General features: G+C 49.5%; 1 protein-coding gene across 1 annotated transcript; it reads left to right on the top strand.

The window, feature by feature from the left end:
* The first annotated feature begins 11,388 nt into the window (after positions 1 to 11,388).
* On the top strand, positions 11,389 to 22,958 carry pus3 (pseudouridylate synthase 3). The gene is made up of 4 exons (XM_067980816.1): positions 11,389 to 12,280; positions 12,443 to 12,987; positions 17,230 to 17,420; positions 21,470 to 22,958. Exons 1-4 carry the CDS (start codon positions 11,492 to 11,494, stop codon positions 21,733 to 21,735), a joined length of 1,791 nt encoding a protein of 596 aa, XP_067836917.1. The 5' UTR covers positions 11,389 to 11,491; the 3' UTR covers positions 21,736 to 22,958.
* Positions 22,959 to 25,891: the final 2,933 nt, after the last annotated feature.

Below are 25,891 nucleotides of genomic sequence, written 5' to 3'. Positions count from 1 at the left end.
CATTGGCTCTGATCATTGACTCTGATCATTGACTCTGATCATTGACTCTGATCATTGACTCTCTCTGACCATTGACTCTGATCATTGACTCTGATAATTGACTCTCTCTGATCATTGACTCTGATCATTGACTCTCTCTGATCAATGACTCTGATCATTGACTCTCTCTGATCATTTACTCTGATCATTGACTCTCTCTGATCATTGACTCTCTCTGACCATTGACTCTGATCATTGACTCTGATCATTGACTCTCTCTGATCATTGACTCTGATCATTGACTCTCTCTGATCAATGACTCTGATCATTGACTCTCTCTGATCATTTACTCTGATCATTGACTCTCTCTGATCATTGACTCTCTCTGATCATTGACTCTGATCATTGACTCTCTCTGATCATTGACTCTCTCTGATCATTGACTCTGATCATTGACTCTCTCTGATCATTGACTCTCTCTGATCATTGACTCTGATCATTGACTCTGATCATTGACTCTGATCATTGACTCTGATCATTGACTCTCTCTGATCATTGACTCTGATCATTGACTCTGATCATTGACTCTGATCATTGACTCTGATCATTGACTCTCTCTGATCATTGACTCTGATCAATGACTCTGATCATTGACTCTCTCTGATCATTGACTCTGATCATTGATTCTGATCATTGACTCTCTCTGATCATTGACTCTGATCAATGACTCTGATCATTGACTCTGATCATTGACTCTCTCTGATCATTGACTCTCTCTGATCATTGACTCTCTCTGATCATTGACTCTGATCATTGACTCTCTCTGATCATTGACTCTCTCTGATCATTGACTCTGATCATTGACTCTCTCTGATCATTGACTCTCTCTGATCATTGACTCTGATCATTGACTCTGATCATTGACTCTGATCATTGACTCTCTCTGATCATTGACTCTGATCATTGACTCTGATCATTGACTCTGATCATTGACTCTCTCTGATCATTGACTCTCTCTGATCATTGACTCTGATCATTGACTCTGATCATTGACTCTGATCATTGACTCTGATCATTGACTCTGATCATTGACTCTCTCTGATCATTGACTCTGATCAATGACTCTGATCATTGACTCTGATCATTGACTCTCTCTGATCATTGACTCTGATCATTGAATCTCTCTGATCATTGACTCTGATCATTGAATCTCTCTGATCATTGACTCTGATCATTGACTCTGATCATTGAATCTCTCTGATCATTGACTCTGATCAATGACTCTGATCATTGACTCTCTCTGATCATTGACTCTGATCATTGACTCTGATCATTGACTCTGATCATTGACTCTCTCTGATCATTGACTCTGATCAATGACTCTGATCATTGACTCTCTCTGATCATTGACTCTGATCATTGACTCTCTCTGATCATTGACTCTGATCATTGAATCTCTCCGATCATTGACTCTGATCATTGACTCTGATCATTGAATCTCTCTGATCATTGACTCTGATCATTGACTCTGATCATTGAATCTCTCTGATCATTGACTCTGATCATTGACTCTGATCATTGAATCTCTCTGATCATTGACTCTGATCATTGACTCTGATCATTGAATCTCTCTGATCATTGACTCTGATCATTGACTCTGATCATTGAATCTCTCTGATCATTGACTCTGATCATTGACTCTGATCATTGAATCTCTCTGATCATTGACTCTGATCATTGACTCTGATCATTGAATCTCTCTGATCATTGACTCTGATCATTGACTCTGATCATTGAATCTCTCTGATCATTGACTCTGATCATTGACTCTGATCATTGAATCTCTCTGATCATTGACTCTGATCATTGACTCTGATCATTGACTCTCTCTGATCATTCTCTCTGATCATTGACTCTGATCATTGACTCTCTCTGATCATTGACTCTCTCTGATCATTGACTCTCTCTGATCATTGACTCTGATCATTGACTCTCTCTGATCATTGACTCTCTCTGATCATTGACTCTGATCATTGACTCTCTCTGATCATTGACTCTCTCTGATCATTGACTCTGATCATTGACTCTGATCATTGACTCTGATCATTGACTCTCTCTGATCATTGACTCTGATCATTGACTCTGATCATTGACTCTGATCATTGACTCTCTCTGATCATTGACTCTCTCTGATCATTGACTCTGATCATTGACTCTGATCATTGACTCTGATCATTGACTCTGATCATTGACTCTGATCATTGACTCTCTCTGATCATTGACTCTGATCAATGACTCTGATCATTGACTCTCTCTGATCATTGACTCTGATCATTGACTCTGATCATTGACTCTCTATGATCATTGACTCTAATCAATGACTCTGATCATTGACTCTGATCATTGACTCTCTCTGATCATTGACTCTGATCATTGAATCTCTCTGATCATTGACTCTGATCATTGAATCTCTCTGATCATTGACTCTGATCATTGACTCTGATCATTGAATCTCTCTGATCATTGACTCTGATCAATGACTCTGATCATTGACTCTCTCTGATCATTGACTCTGATCATTGACTCTGATCATTGACTCTGATCATTGACTCTCTCTGATCATTGACTCTGATCAATGACTCTGATCATTGACTCTCTCTGATCATTGACTCTGATCATTGACTCTCTCTGATCATTGACTCTGATCATTGAATCTCTCCGATCATTGACTCTGATCATTGACTCTGATCATTGAATCTCTCTGATCATTGACTCTGATCATTGACTCTGATCATTGAATCTCTCTGATCATTGACTCTGATCATTGACTCTGATCATTGAATCTCTCTGATCATTGACTCTGATCATTGACTCTGATCATTGAATCTCTCTGATCATTGACTCTGATCATTGACTCTGATCATTGAATCTCTCTGATCATTGACTCTGATCATTGACTCTGATCATTGAATCTCTCTGATCATTGACTCTGATCATTGACTCTGATCATTGAATCTCTCTGATCATTGACTCTGATCATTGACTCTGATCATTGAATCTCTCTGATCATTGACTCTGATCATTGACTCTGATCATTGAATCTCTCTGATCATTGACTCTGATCATTGACTCTGATCATTGACTCTCTCTGATCATTCTCTCTGATCATTGACTCTGATCATTGACTCTCTCTGATCATTGACTCTGATCAATGACTCTGATCATTGACTCTGATCATTGACTCTGATCATTGACTCTGATCATTGACTCTGATCATTGACTCTCTCTGATCATTGACTCTGATCATTCTCTCTGATCATTCTCTCCGATCATTGACTCTGATCATTGACTCTGATCACTGACTCTCTCTGATCATTGACTCTCTCGGATCATTGACTCTGATCATTGACTCTCTCTGATCATTGGCTCTGATCATTGACTCTGATCAATGACTCTGATCATTCTCTCTGATCATTCACTCTGATCATTGACTCTGATCAATGACTCTGCTCATTCTCTCTGATCATTCTCTCTGATCATTGACTCTCTCTGATCATTGACTCTCTCTGATCATTGACTCTGATCATTGACTCTCTCTGATCATTGACTCTGATCATTGACTCTCTCTGATCATTGACTCTGATCATTGACTCTCTCTGATCATTGGCTCTGATCATTGACTCTGATCATTGACTCTGATCATTGACTCTGATCATTGACTCTCTCTGACCATTGACTCTGATCATTGACTCTGATCATTGACTCTCTCTGATCATTGACTCTGATCATTGACTCTCTCTGATCATTGGCTCTGATCATTGACTCTGATCATTGACTCTGATCATTGACGCTGATCATTGACTCTCTCTGACCATTGACTCTGATCATTGACTCTCTCTGATCATTGGCTCTGATCATTGACTCTCTCTGATCATTGACTCTCTCTGATCATTGACTCTGATCATTGACTCTCTCTGATCATTGACTCTGATCATTGACTCTCTCTGATCATTGGCTCTGATCATTGACTCTCTCTGATCATTGGCTCTGATCATTGACTCTCTCTGATCATTGACTCTGATCATTGACTCTCTCTGATCATTGACTCTCTCTGATCATTGACTCTGATCATTGACTCTGATCATTGACTCTCTGATCATTGACTCTGATCAATGACTCTGATCATTGACTCTCTCTGATCATTGACTCTGATCATTGACTCTGATCATTGACTCTGATCATTGACTCTGATCATTGACTCTGATCATTGAATCTGATCATTGACTCTCTCTGATCATTGACTCTGATCATTGACTCTGATCATTGACTCTCTCTGATCATTGACTCTGATCAATGACTCTGATCATTGACTCTCTCTGATCATTGACTCTGATCATTGACTCTGATCATTGAATATCTCTGATCAATGACTCTGCTCATTGACTCTCTCTGCTCATTGACTCTCTCTGATCATTGACTCCGATCATTGACTCTCTCTGCTCATTGACTCTCTCTGCTCATTGACTCTCTCTGATCATTGACTCCGATCATTGACTCTCTCTGCTCATTGACTCTCTCTGATCATTGACTCCGATCATTGACTCTCTCTGCTCATTGACTCTCTCTGATCATTGACTCTGATCATTGAATCTCTCTGATCAATGACTCTGCTCATTGACTCTCTCTGATCATTGACTCCGATCATTGACTCTCTCTGCTCATTGACTCTCTCTGATCATTGACTCCGATCATTGACTCTCTCTGATCATTGACTCTCTCTGATCATTGACTCTGATCATTGACTCTCTCTGATCATTGACTCTGATCATTGACTCTCTCTGATCATTGACTCTGATCATTGACTCTGATCATTGACTCTGATCATTGACTCTCTCTGATCATTGACTCTGATCATTGACTCTGATCATTGAATCTCTCTGATCATTGACTCTGATCATTGACTCTCTCTGATCATTGACTCTGATCATTGACTCTCTCTGATCATTGACTCTGATCATTGACTCTGATCATTGACTCTGATCATTGAATCTCTCTGATCATTGACTCTCTCTGATCATTGACTCTGATCATTGACTCTGATCATTGACTCTGATCATTGAATCTCTCTGATCATTGACTCTGATCATTGATTCTGATCATTGACTCTCTCTAATCATTGACTCTCTCTGATCATTGACTCTGATCATTGACTCTCTCTGATCATTGACTCTGATCATTGAATCTCTCTGATCATTGACTCTGATCATTGACTCTCTCTGATCATTGACTCTGATCATTGAATCTCTCTGATCATTGACTCTGATCATTGACTCTCTCTGATCATTGACTCTGATCATTGACTCTCTCTGATCATTGACTCTGATCATTGACTCTGATCATTGACTCTGATCATTGAATCTCTCTGATCATTCACTCTGATCATTGACTCTGATCATTGACTCTCTCTGATCATTGACTCTCTCTGATCATTGACTCTGATCATTGACTCTCTCTGATCATTGACTCTGATCATTGAATCTCTCTGATCATTGACTCTGATCATTGACTCTCTCTGATCATTGACTCTGATCATTGACTCTCTCTGATCATTGACTCTGATCATTGACTCTGATCATTGACTCTCTCTGATCATTGACTCTGATCATTGACTCTCTCTGATCATTGACTCTGATCATTGACTCACTCTGATCATTGACTCACTCTGATCATTGACTCTCTCTGATCATTGACTCTGATCATTGACTCTCTCTGATCATTGACTCTCTCTGATCATTGACTCTGATCATTGACTCTGATCATTGACTCTCTCTGATCATTGACTCTCTCTGATCATTGACTCTGATCATTGACTCTGATCATTGACTCTCTGATCATTGACTCTGATCAATGACTCTGATCATTGACTCTCTCTGATCATTGACTCTGATCATTGACTCTGATCATTGACTCTGATCATTGACTCTGATCATTGAATCTGATCATTGACTCTCTCTGATCATTGACTCTGATCATTGACTCTGATCATTGACTCTCTCTGATCATTGACTCTGATCAATGACTCTGATCATTGACTCTCTCTGATCATTGACTCTGATCATTGACTCTGATCATTGAATCTCTCTGATCAATGACTCTGCTCATTGACTCTCTCTGCTCATTGACTCTCTCTGATCATTGACTCCGATCATTGACTCTCTCTGCTCATTGACTCTCTCTGCTCATTGACTCTCTCTGATCATTGACTCCGATCATTGACTCTCTCTGCTCATTGACTCTCTCTGCTCATTGACTCTCTCTGATCATTGACTCCGATCATTGACTCTCTCTGCTCATTGACTCTCTCTGATCATTGACTCCGATCATTGACTCTCTCTGCTCATTGACTCTCTCTGATCATTGACTCTGATCATTGACTCTGATCATTGACTCTGATCATTGAATCTCTCTGATCATTGACTCTGATCATTGACTCTGATCATTGACTCTCTCTGATCATTGACTCTCTCTGATCATTGACTCTGATCATTGACTCTCTCTGATCATTGACTCTGATCATTGACTCTGATCATTGAATCTCTCTGATCATTGACTCTCTCTGATCTTTGACTCTGATCATTGACTCTGATCATTGACTCTGATCATTGAATCTCTCTGATCATTGACTCTGATCATTGACTCTGATCATTGACTCTCTCTGATCATTGACTCTCTCTGATCATTGACTCTGATCATTGACTCTCTCTGATCATTGACTCTGATCATTGAATCTCTCTGATCATTGACTCTGATCATTGACTCTCTCTGATCATTGACTCTGATCATTGAATCTCTCTGATCATTGACTCTGATCATTGACTCTCTCTGATCATTGACTCTGATCATTGACACTCTCTGATCATTGACTCTGATCATTGACTCTGATCATTGACTCTGATCATTGAATCTCTCTGATCATTGACTCTGATCATTGACTCTGATCATTGACTCTCTCTGATCATTGACTCTCTCTGATCATTGACTCTGATCATTGACTCTCTCTGATCATTGACTCTGATCATTGAATCTCTCTGATCATTGACTCTGATCATTGACTCTCTCTGATCATTGACTCTGATCATTGACTCTCTCTGATCATTGACTCTGATCATTGACTCTGATCATTGACTCTCTCTGATCATTGACTCTGATCATTGACTCTCTCTGATCATTGACTCTGATCATTGACTCACTCTGATCATTGACTCACTCTGATCATTGACTCTCTCTGATCATTGACTCTGATCATTGACTCTCTCTGATCATTGACTCTCTCTGATCATTGACTCTGATCATTGACTCTGATCATTGACTCTCTCTGATCATTGACTCTGATCATTGAGTCTCTCTGATCATTGACTCTCTCTGATCATTGACTCTGATCATTTACTCTGATCATTGACTCTCTGATCATTGACTCTGATCAATGACTCTGATCATTGACTCTCTCTGATCATTGACTCTGATCATTGACTCTGATCATTGACTCTGATCATTGACTCTGATCATTGAATCTGATCATTGACTCTCTCTGATCATTGACTCTGATCATTGACTCTGATCATTGACTCTCTCTGATCATTGACTCTGATCAATGACTCTGATCATTGACTCTCTCTGATCATTGACTCTGATCATTGACTCTGATCATTGAATCTCTCTGATCAATGACTCTGCTCATTGACTCTCTCTGCTCATTGACTCTCTCTGATCATTGACTCCGATCATTGACTCTCTCTGCTCATTGACTCTCTCTGCTCATTGACTCTCTCTGATCATTGACTCCGATCATTGACTCTCTCTGCTCATTGACTCTCTCTGCTCATTGACTCTCTCTGATCATTGACTCCGATCATTGACTCTCTCTGCTCATTGACTCTCTCTGATCATTGACTCCGATCATTGACTCTCTCTGCTCATTGACTCTCTCTGATCATTGACTCTGATCATTGACTCTGATCATTGACTCTGATCATTGAATCTCTCTGATCATTGACTCTGATCATTGACTCTGATCATTGACTCTCTCTGATCATTGACTCTCTCTGATCATTGACTCTGATCATTGACTCTCTCTGATCATTGACTCTGATCATTGACTCTGATCATTGAATCTCTCTGATCATTGACTCTCTCTGATCTTTGACTCTGATCATTGACTCTGATCATTGACTCTGATCATTGAATCTCTCTGATCATTGACTCTGATCATTGACTCTGATCATTGACTCTCTCTGATCATTGACTCTCTCTGATCATTGACTCTGATCATTGACTCTCTCTGATCATTGACTCTGATCATTGAATCTCTCTGATCATTGACTCTGATCATTGACTCTCTCTGATCATTGACTCTGATCATTGAATCTCTCTGATCATTGACTCTGATCATTGACTCTCTCTGATCATTGACTCTGATCATTGACACTCTCTGATCATTGACTCTGATCATTGACTCTGATCATTGACTCTGATCATTGAATCTCTCTGATCATTGACTCTGATCATTGACTCTGATCATTGACTCTCTCTGATCATTGACTCTCTCTGATCATTGACTCTGATCATTGACTCTCTCTGATCATTGACTCTGATCATTGAATCTCTCTGATCATTGACTCTGATCATTGACTCTCTCTGATCATTGACTCTGATCATTGACTCTCTCTGATCATTGACTCTGATCATTGACTCTGATCATTGACTCTCTCTGATCATTGACTCTGATCATTGACTCTCTCTGATCATTGACTCTGATCATTGACTCACTCTGATCATTGACTCACTCTGATCATTGACTCTCTCTGATCATTGACTCTGATCATTGACTCTCTCTGATCATTGACTCTCTCTGATCATTGACTCTGATCATTGACTCTGATCATTGACTCTCTCTGATCATTGACTCTGATCATTGAGTCTCTCTGATCATTGACTCTCTCTGATCATTGACTCTCTCTGATCATTGAGTCTCTCTGATCATTGACTCTCTCTGATCATTGACTCTCTCTGATCATTGACTCTCTCTGATCATTGACTCCGATCATTGACTCTGATCATTAACTCTCTCTGATCATTGACTCTCTCTGCTCATTGACTCTCTCTGATCATTGACTCTGATCATTGACTCTGATCATTGACTCTCCCTGATCATTGACTCTCTCTGATCATTGATTCTCTCTGATCATTGACTCTGATCATTGACTCTCCCTGATCATTGACTCTCCCTGATCATTGACTCTCTCTGATCATTGACTATGATCATTGACTCTGATCATTGACTCTCTCTGATCATTGACTCTCTCTGATCATTGACTCTGATCATTGACTCTCTCTGATCATTGACTCTGATCATTAACTCTCTCTGATCATTGACTCTCTCTGATCATTGACTCTGATCATTAACTCTCTCTGATCATTGACTCTCTCTGATCATTGACTCTGATCATTGACTCTCTCTGATCATTGACTCTCTCTGATCATTGACTCTGATCATTGACTCTCTCTGATCATTGACTCTGATCATTGACTCTCTCTGATCATTGACTCTGATCATTGACTCTCTCTGATCATTGACTCTGATCATTGACTCTCTCTGATCATTGACTCTGATCATTGACTCTCTCTGATCATTGACTCTGATCATTGACACTGATCATTGAATCTCTCTGATCATTGACTCTGATCATTGACTCTCTCTGATCATTGACTCTGATCATTGACTCTCTCTGATCATTGACTCTGATCATTGACTCTCTCTGATCATTGACTCTGATCATTGACTCTCTCTGATCATTGACTCTGATCATTGACACTGATCATTGAATCTCTCTGATCATTGACTCTGATCATTGACTCTCTCTGATCATTGACTCTGATCATTGACTCTCTCTGATCATTGACTCTCTCTGATCATTGACTCTCTCTGATCATTGACTCTGATCATTGACTCTCTCTGATCATTGACTCTGATCATTGACTCTCTCTGATCATTGACTCTGATCATTGAATCTCTCTGATCATTGACTCTCTCTGATCATTGACTCTCTCTGATCATTGACTCTCTCTGATCATTGACTCTGATCATTGACTCTGATCATTGACTCTCTCTGATCATTGACTCTGATCATTGACTCTGATCATTGACTCTCTCTGATCATTGACTCTGATCATTGACTCTCTCTGATCATTGACTCTGATCATTGAATCTCTCTGATCATTGACTCTGATCATTGACTCTCTCTGATCATTGACTCTCTCTGATCATTGACTCTGATCATTGAATCTCTCTGATCATTGACTCTGATCATTGACTCTGATCATTGACTCTGATAATTGACTCTCTCTGATCATTGACTCTGATCATTGACTCTCTCTGATCATTGACTCTGATCATTGACTCTCTCTGATCATTGACTCTGATCATTGACTCTCTCTGATCATTGACTCTGACCATTGACTCTGACCATTGACTCTGATCATTGACTCTCTCTGATCAATGACTCTCTCTGATCATTGACTCTCTCTGATCATTGACTCTCTCTGATCATTGACTCTCTCTGATCATTGACTCTGATCATTGACTCTCTCTGATCATTGACTCTGATCATTGACTCTGATCATTGACTCTGATCATTGACTCTCTCTGATCATTGACTCTGATCATTGACTCTCTCTGATCATTGACTCTGATCATTGACTCTGATCATTGACTCTGATCATTGACTCTCTCTGATCATTGACTCTCTCTGATCATTGACTCTGATCATTGACTCTGATCATTGACTCTGATCATTGACTCTGATCATTGACTCTCTCTGATCATTGACTCTCTCTGATCATTGACTCTGATCATTGACTCTCTCTGATCATTGACTCTGATCATTGACTCTCTCTGATCATTGACTCTCTCTGATCATTGACTGTGATCATTGACTCTGATCATTGACTCTGATCATTGACTCTGATCATTGACTCTCTCTGATCATTGACTCTGATCATTGACTCTCTCTGATCATTGACTGTGATCATTGACTCTGATCATTGACTCTGATCATTGACTCTCTCTGATCATTGACTCTGATCATTGACTCTGATCATTGACTCTCTGATTTTTTCCTCTTTCTTTTCCTGTAGTTCCGGTCTCCCACCTCAGGCGGCGCTGTCATTCGCTCTGCGCAGGCGCAGTGCGCGTTTCCTGGAGCATGCGCGGTTTCTGGCGGTGAATGTCCCGTGTGTCCGGGACCCGGAAACCCCGCGGGCCAGAAAACCGCCAAAAACACAGCGGACTGCAACTCCCAGCAGGCCACTGGGTCTACGCGTCACTTCCGTTATCGGGCCGGAAGCCCTTAATCGTCACACCGGATGCAGTATGGCGGCGGCCTGTGGTGGCCGTGAATGACGGGCCGCGGGTTTTATACAAATTTCCCCCCGTCTGCGCTTCCCGGAGCTTCCAATGGCAGCGCAGCCCCAGTGCGGAGCCGCTCAGTGTCCCCCCAGCGGAGGTCCCCAGGGCGGAGCCGCTCACTGTCCCCCCAGCGGAGGTCCCCAGGGCCGAGCCGCTCAGTGTCCCCCCAGCGGAGGTCCCCAGGGCCGAGCCGCTCAGTGTCCCCCCAGCGGAGGTCCCCAGGGCGGAGCCGCTCAGTGTCCCTCCAGCGGAGGTCCCCAGGGCGGAGCCGCTCAGTGTCCCCCCAGCGGAGGTCCCCAGGGCGGAGCCCCTCACTGTCCCCCCAGCAGAGGTCCCCAGAACGTAGTCGCTCAGTGTCCCTCCGGCGGAGGTCCCCATGGCGGAGCTTCTCAGTGCCCCCCCAGCGGAGGTCGCCAGGACGGAGCGTCTCAGTGCCCCTCCAGCAGAGATCCCCAGGGCGTAGCCGCTCAATGTCCCTCCGGCGGAGGTCCCGAGGACGAAGCCATTCAGTGTCCCCCCAGCGGAGGTCCCCAGGACGGAGTTTCACAGTGTCCCCCTGGCGGAGGTCCCCGTGGCGGAGCCGCTCAGCGCCCCCCCAAGGCCGCTCGGCGCCAGCGGCCCTTCGACTTCAGCCAGCACAGCCGGCGCCGGGTGGCGCTGAGGATCGCCTACCTGGGCTGGGGTTACCAGGGCTTCGCCAGCCAGGAGAACACCCGCAACACAGTGGAGGAGAGGCTGTTCGAGGCCCTCGCCAAGACCCGGCTGGTGGAGAGCAGGCAGACGGCCAACTACCAGCGGAGCGGCCGGACCGACAAGGGGGTCAGCGCCTTCGGGCAGGTGGGAGCGGGTTTCTGTCCGCTGACTGGGTTTGTGTGTGTGACGACGCCTCCCAGGACGGAATGTCCCAATGGGGGCAGGAGTGGGGGGGGGGGGGTGCGGTTAACACTTCCGTGCGAGACCGTCCGCTGATCACTTTCTTCTCCCCGTTCCTCCATGCAGGTGATATCCCTGGACCTGCGCTCGAAGCTGAGGGAGGGTGGCGCGGCGACGCCTGACCAGGCCGAAGAGCTCCGCTACACCCACATGCTGAACCGGGTGCTGCCGCCCGACATCCGGGCCCTGGCCTGGGCCCCGGCCCAGGAGGGCTTCAGCGCCCGCTTCAGCTGCCTGCACCGCACCTACCGCTACTTCTTCCCGGGCTCGGGCCTGGACCTGGGGCTGATGGACCAGGCGGCCCGGCGGCTGGAGGGGACGCACGACTTCCGCAACCTCTGCAAGATGGACGTGGCCAACGGGGTGCTGAGCTTCCGCCGCAGGGTGCTGCTGGCCAGGGTGGGGCCGGTGGAGGCGGAGGCGGGGGGAGGAGAGGGCCCTTCCTCCCCCTACGGGATGTGCCTGTTCGAGGTGCGGGCCCAGGCCTTCCTGTACCACCAGGTGCGCTGCATGGCCGCCGTCCTGCTCCTGGTGGGCCAGCGCCTGGAGGGTCCCGAGGTCATCGACGAGCTGCTGGACGTGGAGAGGAATCCCCGGAAACCCCAGTACAGGTCGGTGAACACCCCCCCCACCGACCCCCGGTCAGAGGTACAGGACGAGGCCGTTCAGCCCCTCGAGCCAGTTCCGCTACTCAATTAGATCATGGCTGATCTGTATCCTGACCCTATTTACCCACCTTAGCTCCATATCCCTTGATACCCAACAATAATCTCCCCATCTCATCCTCGAACTGACCCCCAGCATCCACAGCTTTTGGCGGGTAGAGAGTTCCAGATTTCCACTCCCCTTTGTGTGAAGAAATGCTTCGTGACATCGCCCCCTGAACGGCCTGGCTCTAATTTTCTGTGCGAGACCGCCGCTAATCTGAAAAACGACACGTCCGACAGTGCGGCGCTCCCTCAGTACTGACCCTCCGACAGTGCGGCGCTCCCTCAGTACTGACCCTCCGACAGTGCGGCGCTCCCTCAGTACTGACCCTCCGACAGTGCGGCGCTCCCTCAGTACTGACCCTCCGACAGTGCGGCGCTCCCTCAGTACTGACCCTCCGACAGTGCGGCGCTCCCTCAGTACTGACCCTCCGACAGTGCGGCGCTCCCTCAGTACTGACCCTCCGACAGTGCGGCGCTCCCTCAGTACTGACCCTCCGACAGTGCGGCGCTCCCTCAGTACTGACCCTCCGACAGTGCGGCGCTCCCTCAGTACTGACCCTCCGACAGTGCGGCGCTCCCTCAGTACTGACCCTCCGACAGTGCGGCGCTCCCTCAGTACTGACCCTCCGACAGTGCGGCGCTCCCTCAGTACTGACCCTCCGACAGTGCGGCGCTCCCTCAGTACTGACCCTCCGACAGTGCGGCGCTCCCTCAGTACTGACCCTCCGACAGTGCGGCGCTCCCTCAGTACTGACCCTCCGACAGTGCGGCGCTCCCTCAGTACTGACCCTCCGACAGTGCGGCGCTCCCTCAGTACTGACCCTCCGACAGTGCGGCGCTCCCTCAGTACTGACCCTCCGACAGTGCGGCGCTCCCTCAGTACTGACCCTCCGACAGTGCGGCGCTCCCTCAGTACTGACCCTCCGACAGTGCGGCGCTCCCTCAGTACTGACCCTCCGACAGTGCGGCGCTCCCTCAGTACTGACCCTCCGACAGTGCGGCGCTCCCTCAGTACTGACCCTCCGACAGTGCGGCGCTCCCTCTGTACTGACCCTCCGACAGTGCGGCGCTCCCTCAGTACTGACCCTCCGACAGTGCGGCGCTCCCTCAGTACTGACCCTCCGACAGTGCGGCGCTCCCTCAGTACTGACCCTCCGACAGTGCGGCGCTCCCTCAGTACTGACCCTCCGACAGTGCGGCGCTCCCTCAGTACTGACCCTCCGACAGTGAGGCGCTCCCTCAGTACTGACCCTCCGACAGTGCGGCGCTCCCTCAGTACTGACCCTCCGACAGTGCGGCGCTCCCTCAGTACTGACCCTCCGACAGTGCGGCGCTCCCTCAGTACTGACCCTCCGACAGTGCGGCGCTCCCTCAGTACTGACCCTCCGACAGTGCGGCGCTCCCTCAGTACTGACCCTCCGACAGTGCGGCGCTCCCTCAGTACTGACCCTCCGACAGTGCGGCGCTCCCTCAGTACTGACCCTCCGACAGTGCGGCGCTCCCTCAGTACTGACCCTCCGACAGTGCGGCGCTCCCTCAGTACTGACCCTCCGACAGTGCGGCGCTCCCTCAGTACTGACCCTCCGACAGTGCGGCGCTCCCTCAGTACTGACCCTCCGACAGTGCGGCGCTCCCTCAGTACTGACCCTCCGACAGTGCGGCGCTCCCTCAGTACTGACCCTCCGACAGTGCGGCGCTCCCTCAGTACTGACCCTCCGACAGTGCGGCGCTCCCTCAGTACTGACCCTCCGACAGTGCGGCGCTCCCTCAGTACTGACCCTCCGACAGTGCGGCGCTCCCTCAGTACTGACCCTCCGACAGTGCGGCGCTCCCTCAGTACTGACCCTCCGACAGTGCGGCGCTCCCTCAGTACTGACCCTCCGACAGTGCGGCGCTCCCTCAGTACTGACCCTCCGACAGTGCGGCGCTCCCTCAGTACTGACCCTCCGACAGTGCGGCGCTCCCTCAGTACTGACCCTCCGACAGTGCGGCGCTCCCTCAGTACTGACCCTCCGACAGTGCGGCGCTCCCTCAGTACTGACCCTCCGACAGTGCGGCGCTCCCTCAGTACTGACCCTCCGACAGTGCGGCGCTCCCTCTGTACTGACCCTCCGACAGTGCGGCGCTCCCTCAGTACTGACCCTCCGACAGTGCGGCGCTCCCTCAGTACTGACCCTCCGACAGTGCGGCGCTCCCTCAGTACTGACCCTCCGACAGTGCGGCGCTCCCTCAGTACTGACCCTCCGACAGTGCGGCGCTCCCTCAGTACTGACCCTCCGACAGTGAGGCGCTCCCTCAGTACTGACCCTCCGACAGTGCGGCGCTCCCTCAGTACTGACCCTCCGACAGTGCGGCGCTCCCTCAGTACTGACCCTCCGACAGTGCTGCGCTCCCTCAGTACTGACCCTCCGACAGTGCGGCGCTCCCTCAGTACTGACCCTCCGACAGTGCGGCGCTCCCTCAGTACTGATACTGGGAGTGTCGGCCTGGATTATGGTTCTCGAGTCTCTGGAGTGTGTGGGGCTCGAACCCACGGCCTTCTGACTCAGAGGCGAGAGGGTGACCCCTGGTCCGACCCGCACCCCTGACCTGTCCAGTCCCTTGGCCGAGGAACTGCGGCGCCACCTCTGGCTGCAGCCTAATTGCAGCTGGACACGTTTTACACGGACAGTTCCTGTTATAAGTGAGGGCCATGGGAATTCAAAATAGGGATGGGAGAGGGAAATGTGACAACAGGAAGTGCAGTTTAGTACGTAAGAAGATAAGAAATAGGAGCAGGAGTAGGCCATTCGGCCCCTCGAGCCTGCTCCACCATTCAATCAGATCATGGCCGATCTTCCACCTCAACTCCACTTTCCCCCCCGATCCCCATATCCCTTGATTCCCCGAGAGTCCAAAAATCTATCGATCTCAGCCTCGAATATACTCAATGACTGAGCATCACAGCCCTCTGGGGGAGAGAATTCCAAAGATTCACCACCCTCTGAGTGAAGAAATTCCTCCTCATCTCAGTCCTGAATGGCCGACCCCTTATCCTGAGACTATTCCCCCTCGTTCTAGACTCTCCAGTCAGGGGAATCAATCTCTCAGCATCGACCCTGTGAAGCCCCCTCAGAATCTTCTATGTTTCAATGAGATCACCTCTCATTCTTCTAAATTCCAGAGAGTCTCGGCCCATTCTACTCAATCTCTCCTCATAGGACAACCCTCTCATCCCAGGAATCAATCCAGTGAACCTTCGTTGCACCGCCTCCAAGGCAAGTATATCCTTCCTTAGATAAGGAGATCAAAACTGTACACAGTACTCCAGGTGAGGTCTCACCAAAACCCTGTACAATTGTAGTAAGACTTCCTTACTCTTGTACTCCAACCCCCTTGTAATAAAGGCCAACATACCATTTCCCTTCCTAATTGCTTGCTGTACCTGCATGTTAACTTTTTGTGTTTTGTGTACAAGGACATCCAAATCTCTCTGAACACCAACATTTAATAGTTTCTCACCATTTAAAAAATATTCTGTTTTTCTATTCTTCCTCCCAAAGTAAATAACCTCACATTTCCCCACATTTCACTCCATCTGACACCTTCTCACCCACTCACTTAACCTGTCGATATCCCTTTGCAGACTCTTTGTGTCCTCCTCACAGCTTACTTTCCCACCTAACTTTGTATCATCAGCAAACTTGGATACATTACACTCGGTCCCTTCATCTAATTCATTAATATAGATTGTAAATAGCTGAGGCCCGAGCACTGATCCCTGCGACACCCCACTAGTTACAGCCTGCCAACCTGAGAATGACCCGTTTATCCCTACTCTCTGTTAACCAATCCTCTATCCATGTTAATATATTACACCCAATCCCATGAGCCCTTATCTGGTGTAACAACCTTTTATGTGGCACCTTATCGAATGCCTTTTGAAAATCCAAATATACCACACCCACTGGTTCCCCTTTATCTCCCCTGCTCATTACATCCTCAAAAAACTCTAATAAATTTGTCAAACACGATTTCCCTTTCATAAAACCGTGTTGACAGGAAGTGTCCCCGGATACAGTATCTTTGCTCCATTGTTTACATTTTTCCTCACGTCTCTCTCTCTCTCTCTTTCCCCTCCCCCCCCCCCCCCCCCCTCTCCAGTATGGCTGTCGATTATCCCCTGGTGTTGTACGACTGTGCCTACGAAAACCTGGAGTGGATCTTCGACCCGGAGGTTCAGGCCTTCAACGTGACTCACCTGCAGGCCATGTGGACGAGCCAGGCCATCAAAACCCAGATCCTGTACACCATGCTCCAGGGACTGGGCCAGGCACCGAGCCACGAGACATCAGGTACCGTACCCCGGGGAGCCGGAGGCAGGGAGGTGGAGGGTCCCCATAACCCCAGGGGAGGGAGAGGCTGAGCACGAGGCTTTCCCAGGGCAGGGCCAAGGTTAAAAGGAGTTTATAAAACACTGGGTTCGGCCCCAGCTGGAGTATGGTGGCCAATTCTGGGCACCGCACTTTAGGAAAGATGTGAAGGCCTTAGAGAGGGTGCAGAAGAGATTTACCAGAATGATTCCAGGGATGAGGGACCCCAGTTACGTGGATAGACTGGAGAAGCTGGGGTTGTTCTCCGTAGACTTGGACTTGGGTGGACAGGGCACAATTTCTAAATTTGCAGATGACACAAAACTTGGAAGTGTAGTGAACAGTGAGGAGGATAGTAATAGACTTCAAGAGGAGATAGACAGGCTGGTGGAATGGGCGGACACGTGGCAGATGAAGTTTACACAGAAAAATGCGAAGTGATACATTTGGGTGGGAAGAACGAGGAGAGGCAATATAAACTAGAGGGCACAATTCTAAAAGGGGTACAGGAACAGAGAGATCTGGGGGTATATGTACACAAATCGTTGAAGGTGGCAGGGCAGGTTGAGAAAGTGGTTAAAAAAGCAGACTGGATCCTGGGCTTTATAAATAGATGTAAGGAATCTTACAACACCAGGTTATAGTCCAACAAATTTATTTTAAAATCACAAGCTTTCGGAGATTATCCCCTTCGTCAGATGAATGAATGAAAAGGTTCTCAAATCGCATATCTTATACTAGGCTGGGACAGCATCACACCAATCAAAAGGTGTCGTTGTTATTCAAACAGGCCAGTCACGGAGAACAGCACGTCCCAGGACACTGGATGTACATTGTGTCAATTACACAGACAGACAGAAAGAAAGAAACCCAAATGGCAGAGAGAGAGAGAGAGAGAGAGAATATTAAAAACATAACTTTTTTTTCCCCTTTTTGCTGGTGGGGTAACGTGTAGCGTGACATGAACCCAAGATCCCGGTTGAGGCCGTCCTCATGGGTGCGGAACTTGGCTATCAACTTCTGCCCGACGATTTTGCGTTGTCGTGTGTCACGAAGGCCGCCTTGGAGAACGCTTACCCGAAGATCGGTGGCTGAATGTCCTTGACTGCTGAAGTGTTCCCCGACTGGGAGGGAACCCTCCTGTCTGGTGATTGTTGTGCGGTGTCCGTTCATCCGTTGTCGCAGTGTCTGCATGGTCTCGCCAATGTACCATGCTCCGGGGCATCCTTTCCTGCAACGTATGAGGTAGACAACGTTGGCCGAGTCACAGGAGTATGAACCGTGCACCTGGTGGGTGGTGTCCTCTCGTGTGATGGTGGTATCTGTGTTGATGATCTGGCATGTCTTGCAGAGGTTGCCGTGGCAGGGTTGTGTGGTGTCGTGGACGCTGTTCTCCTGAAGGCTGGGTAATTTGCTGCGAACGATGGTTTGTTTGAGGTTGGTTGGCTGTTTAAAGGCGAGCAGTGGAGGCGTGGGGATGGCCTTAGCGAGGTGTTCGTCGTCATCGATGACATGTTGAAGGCTGCGGAGAACATGGTGTAGTTTCTCCGCTCCGGGGAAGTACTGGACGACGAAGGGTACTCTGTTGGTTGCGTCCCGTGTTTGTTTTCTGAGGGGGTCTATGCGATTCTTCGCTGTGGCCCGTTGGAACTGTCGATCGACAGGTCGAGCGTCATATCCCGTTCTTACGAGGGCGTCTTTCAGCGTCTGTAGGTGTCCATCGCGTTCCTCCTCGTCTGAGCAGATGCTGTGTATTCGTAGGGCCTGTCCATAGGGGATGGCCTCTTTGACGTGGTTAGGGTGGAAGCTGGAAAAGTGGAGCATCGTGAGGTTGTCCGTGGGCTTGCGGTAGAGTGAGGTGCTGAGGCGCCCGTCTTTGATGGAGATTTGTGTGTCCAAGAAAGAAACCGATTCTGAGGAGTAGTCCATGGTGAGTTTGATGGTGGGATGGAACTTGTTGATGTTATCGTGTAGTCTCTTCAGTGATTCTTCGCCGTGGGTCCATAGGAAGAAAATGTCGTCGATGTATCTGGTGTATAGTGTTGGTTGGAGGTCTTGTGCAGTGAAGAAGTCCTGCTCGAACTTGTGCATGAAAATGTTGGCGTATTGGGGTGCGAATTTGGTCCCCATGGCTGTTCTGTGTGTTTGGGTAAAGAACTGGTTATCGAAGGTGAAGACATTGTGATCCAGGATGAAGCGGATGAGTTGTAGGATGGCGTCTGGAGATTGGCTGTTGTTGGTGTTGAGTATTGATGCTGTTGCAGCGATGCCGTCATCGTGGGGGATACTGGTGTAGAGTGCCGAGACGTCCATCGTGGTGAGAAGTGTTCCTGGTTCAACTGGTCCGTGGGTACTGAGTTTTTGTAGGAAGTCTGTAGTGTCGCGACAGAAGCTGGGGGTTCCCTGTACGATGGGTTTCAGGATGCCCTCGACGTATCCAGAGAGGTTCCCACACAGGGTCCGTTGCCTGATACGATAGGACGTCCGGGTGTGTTGGCTTTGTGTATCTTTGGGAGGCAGTAGAAGTCTCCCAGCGGGGAGTACGTGGGATGAGTGTGCGTAGGATGCTTTGAAGGTCTGGATCGAAGGTCTTGATCAGTTTGTTGAGCTGGTGGGTGTGTTCTTTGGTAACCGTCTGTAGTGTTCCTGGTTGTCCAGTTGTCGGTATGCTTCTTTGCAATAGTCCGTTCTGTTCTGTATGACGATGGCTCCTCCTTTGTCCGCTGGTTTGATGACGATGTTGCGGTTGGTCTTGAGAGCTTTGATGGCGTGACTGGCCTGTTTGAATAACAACGGCACCTTTTGATTGGTGTGATGGTGTCCCAGCCTAGTATAAGATATGCGATTTGAGAACCTTTCACTCATTCACCTGACGAAGGGATAATCTCCGAAAGCTTGTGATTTAAATAAATTTGTTGGACTATAACCTGGTGTTGTAAGATTCCTTACATTTGTCCACCCCAGTCCATCACCGGCATCTCCACATAATTTATAAATAGAGGCAGAGAGTACAAAAGCAAGGAAGTCATGATGAACCTTTATAAAACACTGGTTCGGCCACAACTGGAGCATTGTGTCCAGTTCTGGGCACCGCACTTTAGGGAAGATGTGAAGGTCTCAGAGAGGGTGCAGAAGAGATTTACCAGAATGATTCCAGGGATGAGGGACTTAGTTCCGTGGACAGACTGGAGAAGCTGGGGTTGTTCTCCTTGGAACAGAGACGGTTGCGAGGAGATTTGATCGAGGTGTTCAAAATCATGAAGGGTCCAGACAGAGTAGATAGAGAGAAACTGTTCCCATTGGTGGAGGGGTCGGAGTCCCGGGGGAGGGGAGCGGGGGAGGGGTCGGAGTCCCGGGGGTGGGGAGCGGGGGAGGGGTCGGAGTCCCGGGGGTGGGGGGAGTGGGGGAGGGGTCGGAGTCCCTGGGGTGGGGGGGAGCGGGGGAGGGGTCGGAGTCCCGGGGGGGGGAGGGGTCGGAGTCCCGGGGGGGGAGGGGTCGGAGTCCCCGGGGGGGGGAGGGGTCGGAGTCCCGGGGGGGGGGGGGGAGCGGGGGAGGGGTCGGAGTCCCGGTCCCGGTGGGGGGAGGGGTCGGAGTCCCGGGGGTGGGGGGAGTGGGGGAGGGGTCGGAGTCCCGGGGGGGGAGGGGTCGGAGTCCCCGGGGGGGGGAGGGGTCGGAGTCCCGGGGGGGGGGAGGGGTCGGAGTCCCGGGGGGGGGAGGGGTCGGAAGTCCCGGGGGGGGGAGGGGGTCGGAGTCCCGGGGGGGGGAGGGGTCGGAGTCCCGGGGGGGGGAGGGGTCGGAGTCCCGGGGAGAGGGGTCGGAGTCCCGGGGGGGGGGGGGGAGCGGGGGGAGGGGTCGGAGTCCGGTCCCGGTGGGGGGAGGGGTCGGAGTCCCGGGGGGGGGAGCGGGGGAGGGGTCGGAGTCCCGGGTTGGGGGGAGGGGTCGGAGTCCGGGTTGGGGAGCGGGGGGAGGGGTCGGAGTTACGGTGTCGCGACCCCAGAGACGGTCCCATCCTGTGCTTCCTTTCATTCCAGCGGACGAGACGGGCACCCTGATTGGCTGGGGCCGGACCCAGCCCCAGATCGCGAGCCAATCGGACACCCTGCTGGAAGGGGTGCGGCCCAGGACCTACAAGCGGCTGATGGAGCGTCAGACGTGCGAGGGGCTGGAGTCCCGGATCCGCCATTACGCCAAGCGGGGGCGCATCGAGCTGCCCGAGGGCCTGCGAGAGGAGGGGGCGGGAAGTGGCGGGGACGGCGCTCGGCGTGATGCCAAAGAGCAGCGGGACGAGCAACGCTGAACCAGACACTGAAGGGGGGCAAAACCCCCGCGGCAAGGTTCCGACCCGGGAGCGAGCGTCTCCCTGCAGCGATCGGACGGAGCAAGGGGCCGAATGGACTGCGGGCGGGGGAACAGCCGACGACGGAGGATCCCCCACATGACGGGAGGCAGCCGGTGACTGGATCCTCGGCTCCAATCTCCCTCCGCACTGGATCCTCGGCTCCAATCTCCCTCCGCACTGGATCCTCGGCTCCAATCTCCCTCCGCACTGGATCCTCGGCTCCAATCTCCCTCCGCACTGGATCCTCGGCTCCAATCTCCCTCCGCACTGGATCCTCGGCTCCAATCTCCCTCCGCACTGGATCCTCGGCTCCAATCTCCCTCCGCACTGGATCCTCGGCTGCAATCTCCCTCCGCACTGGATCCTCGGCTGCAATCTCCCTCCGCACTGGATCCTCGGCTCCAATCTCCCTCCGCACTGGATCCTCGGCTCCAATCTCCCTCCGCACTGGATCCTCGGCTCCAATCTCCCTCCGCACTGGAGTCAGGAGCAGAATTATTGACAAATGACCATCGATGTCTCAATAAAGAACACTTTCCAAAGGGGAAATCCGTCTTTGTTGGAGCTCAGGCAGACAGAAGACCCGCCCCCTCCTCCGATATACCCCACACCCCTCACCCCTCACTGTAACACTGATATACCCCTCACCCCTCACTGTAACACTGATATACCCCACACCCCTCACTGTAACACTGATATACCCCACACCCCTCACTGTAACACTGATATACCCCACACCCCTCACTGTAACACTGATATACCCCACTCCCCCTCACTGCAACACTGATATACCCCACACCCCCTCACTGTAACACTGATATACCCCACACCCCTCACTGTAACACTGATATACCCCACACCCCTCACTGTAACACTGATATACCCCACACTCCCTCACTGTAACACTGATATACCCCACACCCCTCACTGTAACACTGATATACCCCACACTCCCTCACTGTAACACTGATATACCCCACACTCCCTCACTGTAACACTGATATACCCCACACCCCCTCACTGTAACACTGATATACCCCACTCCCCCTCACTGTAACACTGATATACCCCACACCCCTCACTGTAACACTGATATACCCCACACCCCCTCACTGTAACACTGATATACCCCACACCCCTCACTGTAACACTGATATACCCCACACCCCCTCACTGTAACACTGATATACCCCACACTCCCTCACTGTAACACTGATATACCCCACACCCCTCACTGTAACACTGATATACCCCACACCCCTCACTGTAACACTGATATACCCCACACCCCCTCACTGTAACACTGATATACCCCACACCCCTCACTGTAACACTGATATACCCCACACCCCTCACTGTAACACTGATATACCCCACACCCCTCACTGTAACACTGATATACCCCTCACCCCTCACTGTAACACTGATATACCCACACTCCCTCACTGTAACACTGATATACCCCACACCCCTCACTGTAACACTGATATACCCCTCACCCTCACTGTAACACTGATATACCCCACACCCCTCACTGTAACACTGATATACCCCACACCCCTCACTGTAACACTGATATACCCCTCACCCTCACTGTAACACTGATATACCCCACACTCCCTCACTGTAACACTGATATACCCCACACCCCTCACTGTAACACTGATATACCCCTCACCCCTCACTGTAACACTGATATACCCCACACCCCTCACTGTAACACTGATATACCCACACTCCCTCACTGTAACACTGATATACCCCACACCCCTCACTGTAACACTGATATACCCCACACCCCTCACTGTAACACTGATATACCCCACACCCCTCACTGTAACACTGATATACCCCACACCCCTCACTGTAACACTGATATACCCCACACCCCTCACTGTAACACTGATATACCCCACACCCCTCACTGTAACACTGATATACCCCACACTCCTCACTGTAACACTGATATACCCCACACTCCCTCACTGTAACACTGATATACCCCACACCCCTCACTGTAACACTGATATACCCCTCACCCCCTCACTGTAACACTGATATATCCCACACTCCCTCACTGTAACACTGATATACCCCACACCCCTCACCCCTCACTGTAACACTGATATACCCCACACTCCCTCACTGTAACACTGATATACCCCACACCCCTCACTGTAACACTGATATACCCCACACTCCCTCACTGTAACACTGATATACCCCACACCCCTCACTGTAACACTAATATACCCCACACCCCTCACTGTAACACTGATATACCCCACACCCCTCACTGTAACACTGATATACCCCTCACCCCCTCACTGTAACACTGATATATCCCACACCCCTCACTGTAACACTGATATACCCCACACCCCTCACTGTAACACTGATATACCCACACCCCTCACTGTAACACTGATATACCCCTCACCCTCACTGTAACACTGATATACCCCACACCCTCACTGTAACACTGATATACCCCACACCCCTCACTGTAACACTGATATACCCCACTCCCCCTCACTGTAACACTGATATACCCCCACACCCCTCACTGTAACACTGATATACCCCTCGCCCCTCACTGTAACACTGATATACCCCTCACCCCTCACTGTAACACTGATATACCCCACACCCCCTCACTGTAACACTGATATACCCTTCACCCCCTCACTGTAACACTGATATACCCCACACCCCCTCACTGTAACACTGATATACCCCTCACCCCCTCACTGTAACACTGATATACCCCACACCCCTCACTGTAACACTGATATATCCCACACCCCTCACTGTAACACTGATATACCCCTCACCCCTCACTGTAACACTGATATACCCCACACCCCTCACTGTAACACTGATATATCCCACACCCCTCACTGTAACACTGATATACCCCACACCCCTCACTGTAACACTGATATACCCTCACCCTTCACTGTAACACTGATAACCACACACCCCTCACTGTAACACTGATATACCCACACCCCTCACTGGAACACTTATATACCCCACACCCTCACTGGAACACTGATATACCACACACCCCTCACTGTAACACTGATATACCCCACACCCCTCACTGAACACTTATATACCCCACACCCCTCACTGGAACACTGATATATCCCACACCCCTCACTGAACACTTATATACCCCACACCCCTCACTGGAACACTTATATACCCCACACCCCTCACTGTAACACTGATATACCCCACACCCCTCACTGTAACACTGATATACCCCACACCCCCTCACTGTAACACTGATATACCCCACACCCCTCACTGTAACACTGATATACCCCACACCCCTCACTGGAACACTTATATACCCCACACCCCTCACTGTAACACTGATATACCCCACACCCCTCACTGTAACACTGATATACCCCACACCCCTCACTGTAACACTGATATACCCCACTCCCCCTCACTGTAACACTGATATACCCCACACCCCTCACTGTAACACTAATATACGCCACACCCCTCACTGTAACACTGATATACCCCACACCCCTCACTGTAACACCGATATACCCCACACCCCTCACTGTAACACTGATATACCCCTCACTGTAACACTGATATACCCCTCACACCTCACTGTAACACTGATATACCACACACCCCTCACTGTAACACTGATATACCCCACACCCCTCACTGGAACACTTATATACCCCACACCCCTCACTGTAACACTGATATACCCCACACCCCTCACTGTAACACTGATATACCCACACACCCTCACTGTAACACTGATATATCCCACACCCCTCACTGTAACACTGATATATCCACACCCCTCACAGTAACACTGATATACCCCACACCCCTCACTGCAACACTGATATACCCCACACCCCTCACTGTAACACTCTGATATACCCCACACCCTCACTGCAACACTGATATACCCCACACCCCTCACTGTAACACTCTGATATACCCCACACCCCCTCACTGTAACACTGATATACCCCACACCCCTCACTGTAACACTGATATACCCCACACCCCCTCACTGTAACACTGATATACCCCACACCCCTCACTGTAACACTCTGATATACCA

This window comes from Heptranchias perlo, unplaced genomic scaffold, assembly GCF_035084215.1.
Source record: "Heptranchias perlo isolate sHepPer1 unplaced genomic scaffold, sHepPer1.hap1 HAP1_SCAFFOLD_620, whole genome shotgun sequence".
In the NCBI taxonomy this organism is placed as follows: Eukaryota; Metazoa; Chordata; class Chondrichthyes; order Hexanchiformes; family Hexanchidae; genus Heptranchias; species Heptranchias perlo.
The sequence above is the reverse complement of the archived record's forward strand: the minus strand, read 5'-3'. Positions and strand labels throughout refer to the sequence as shown.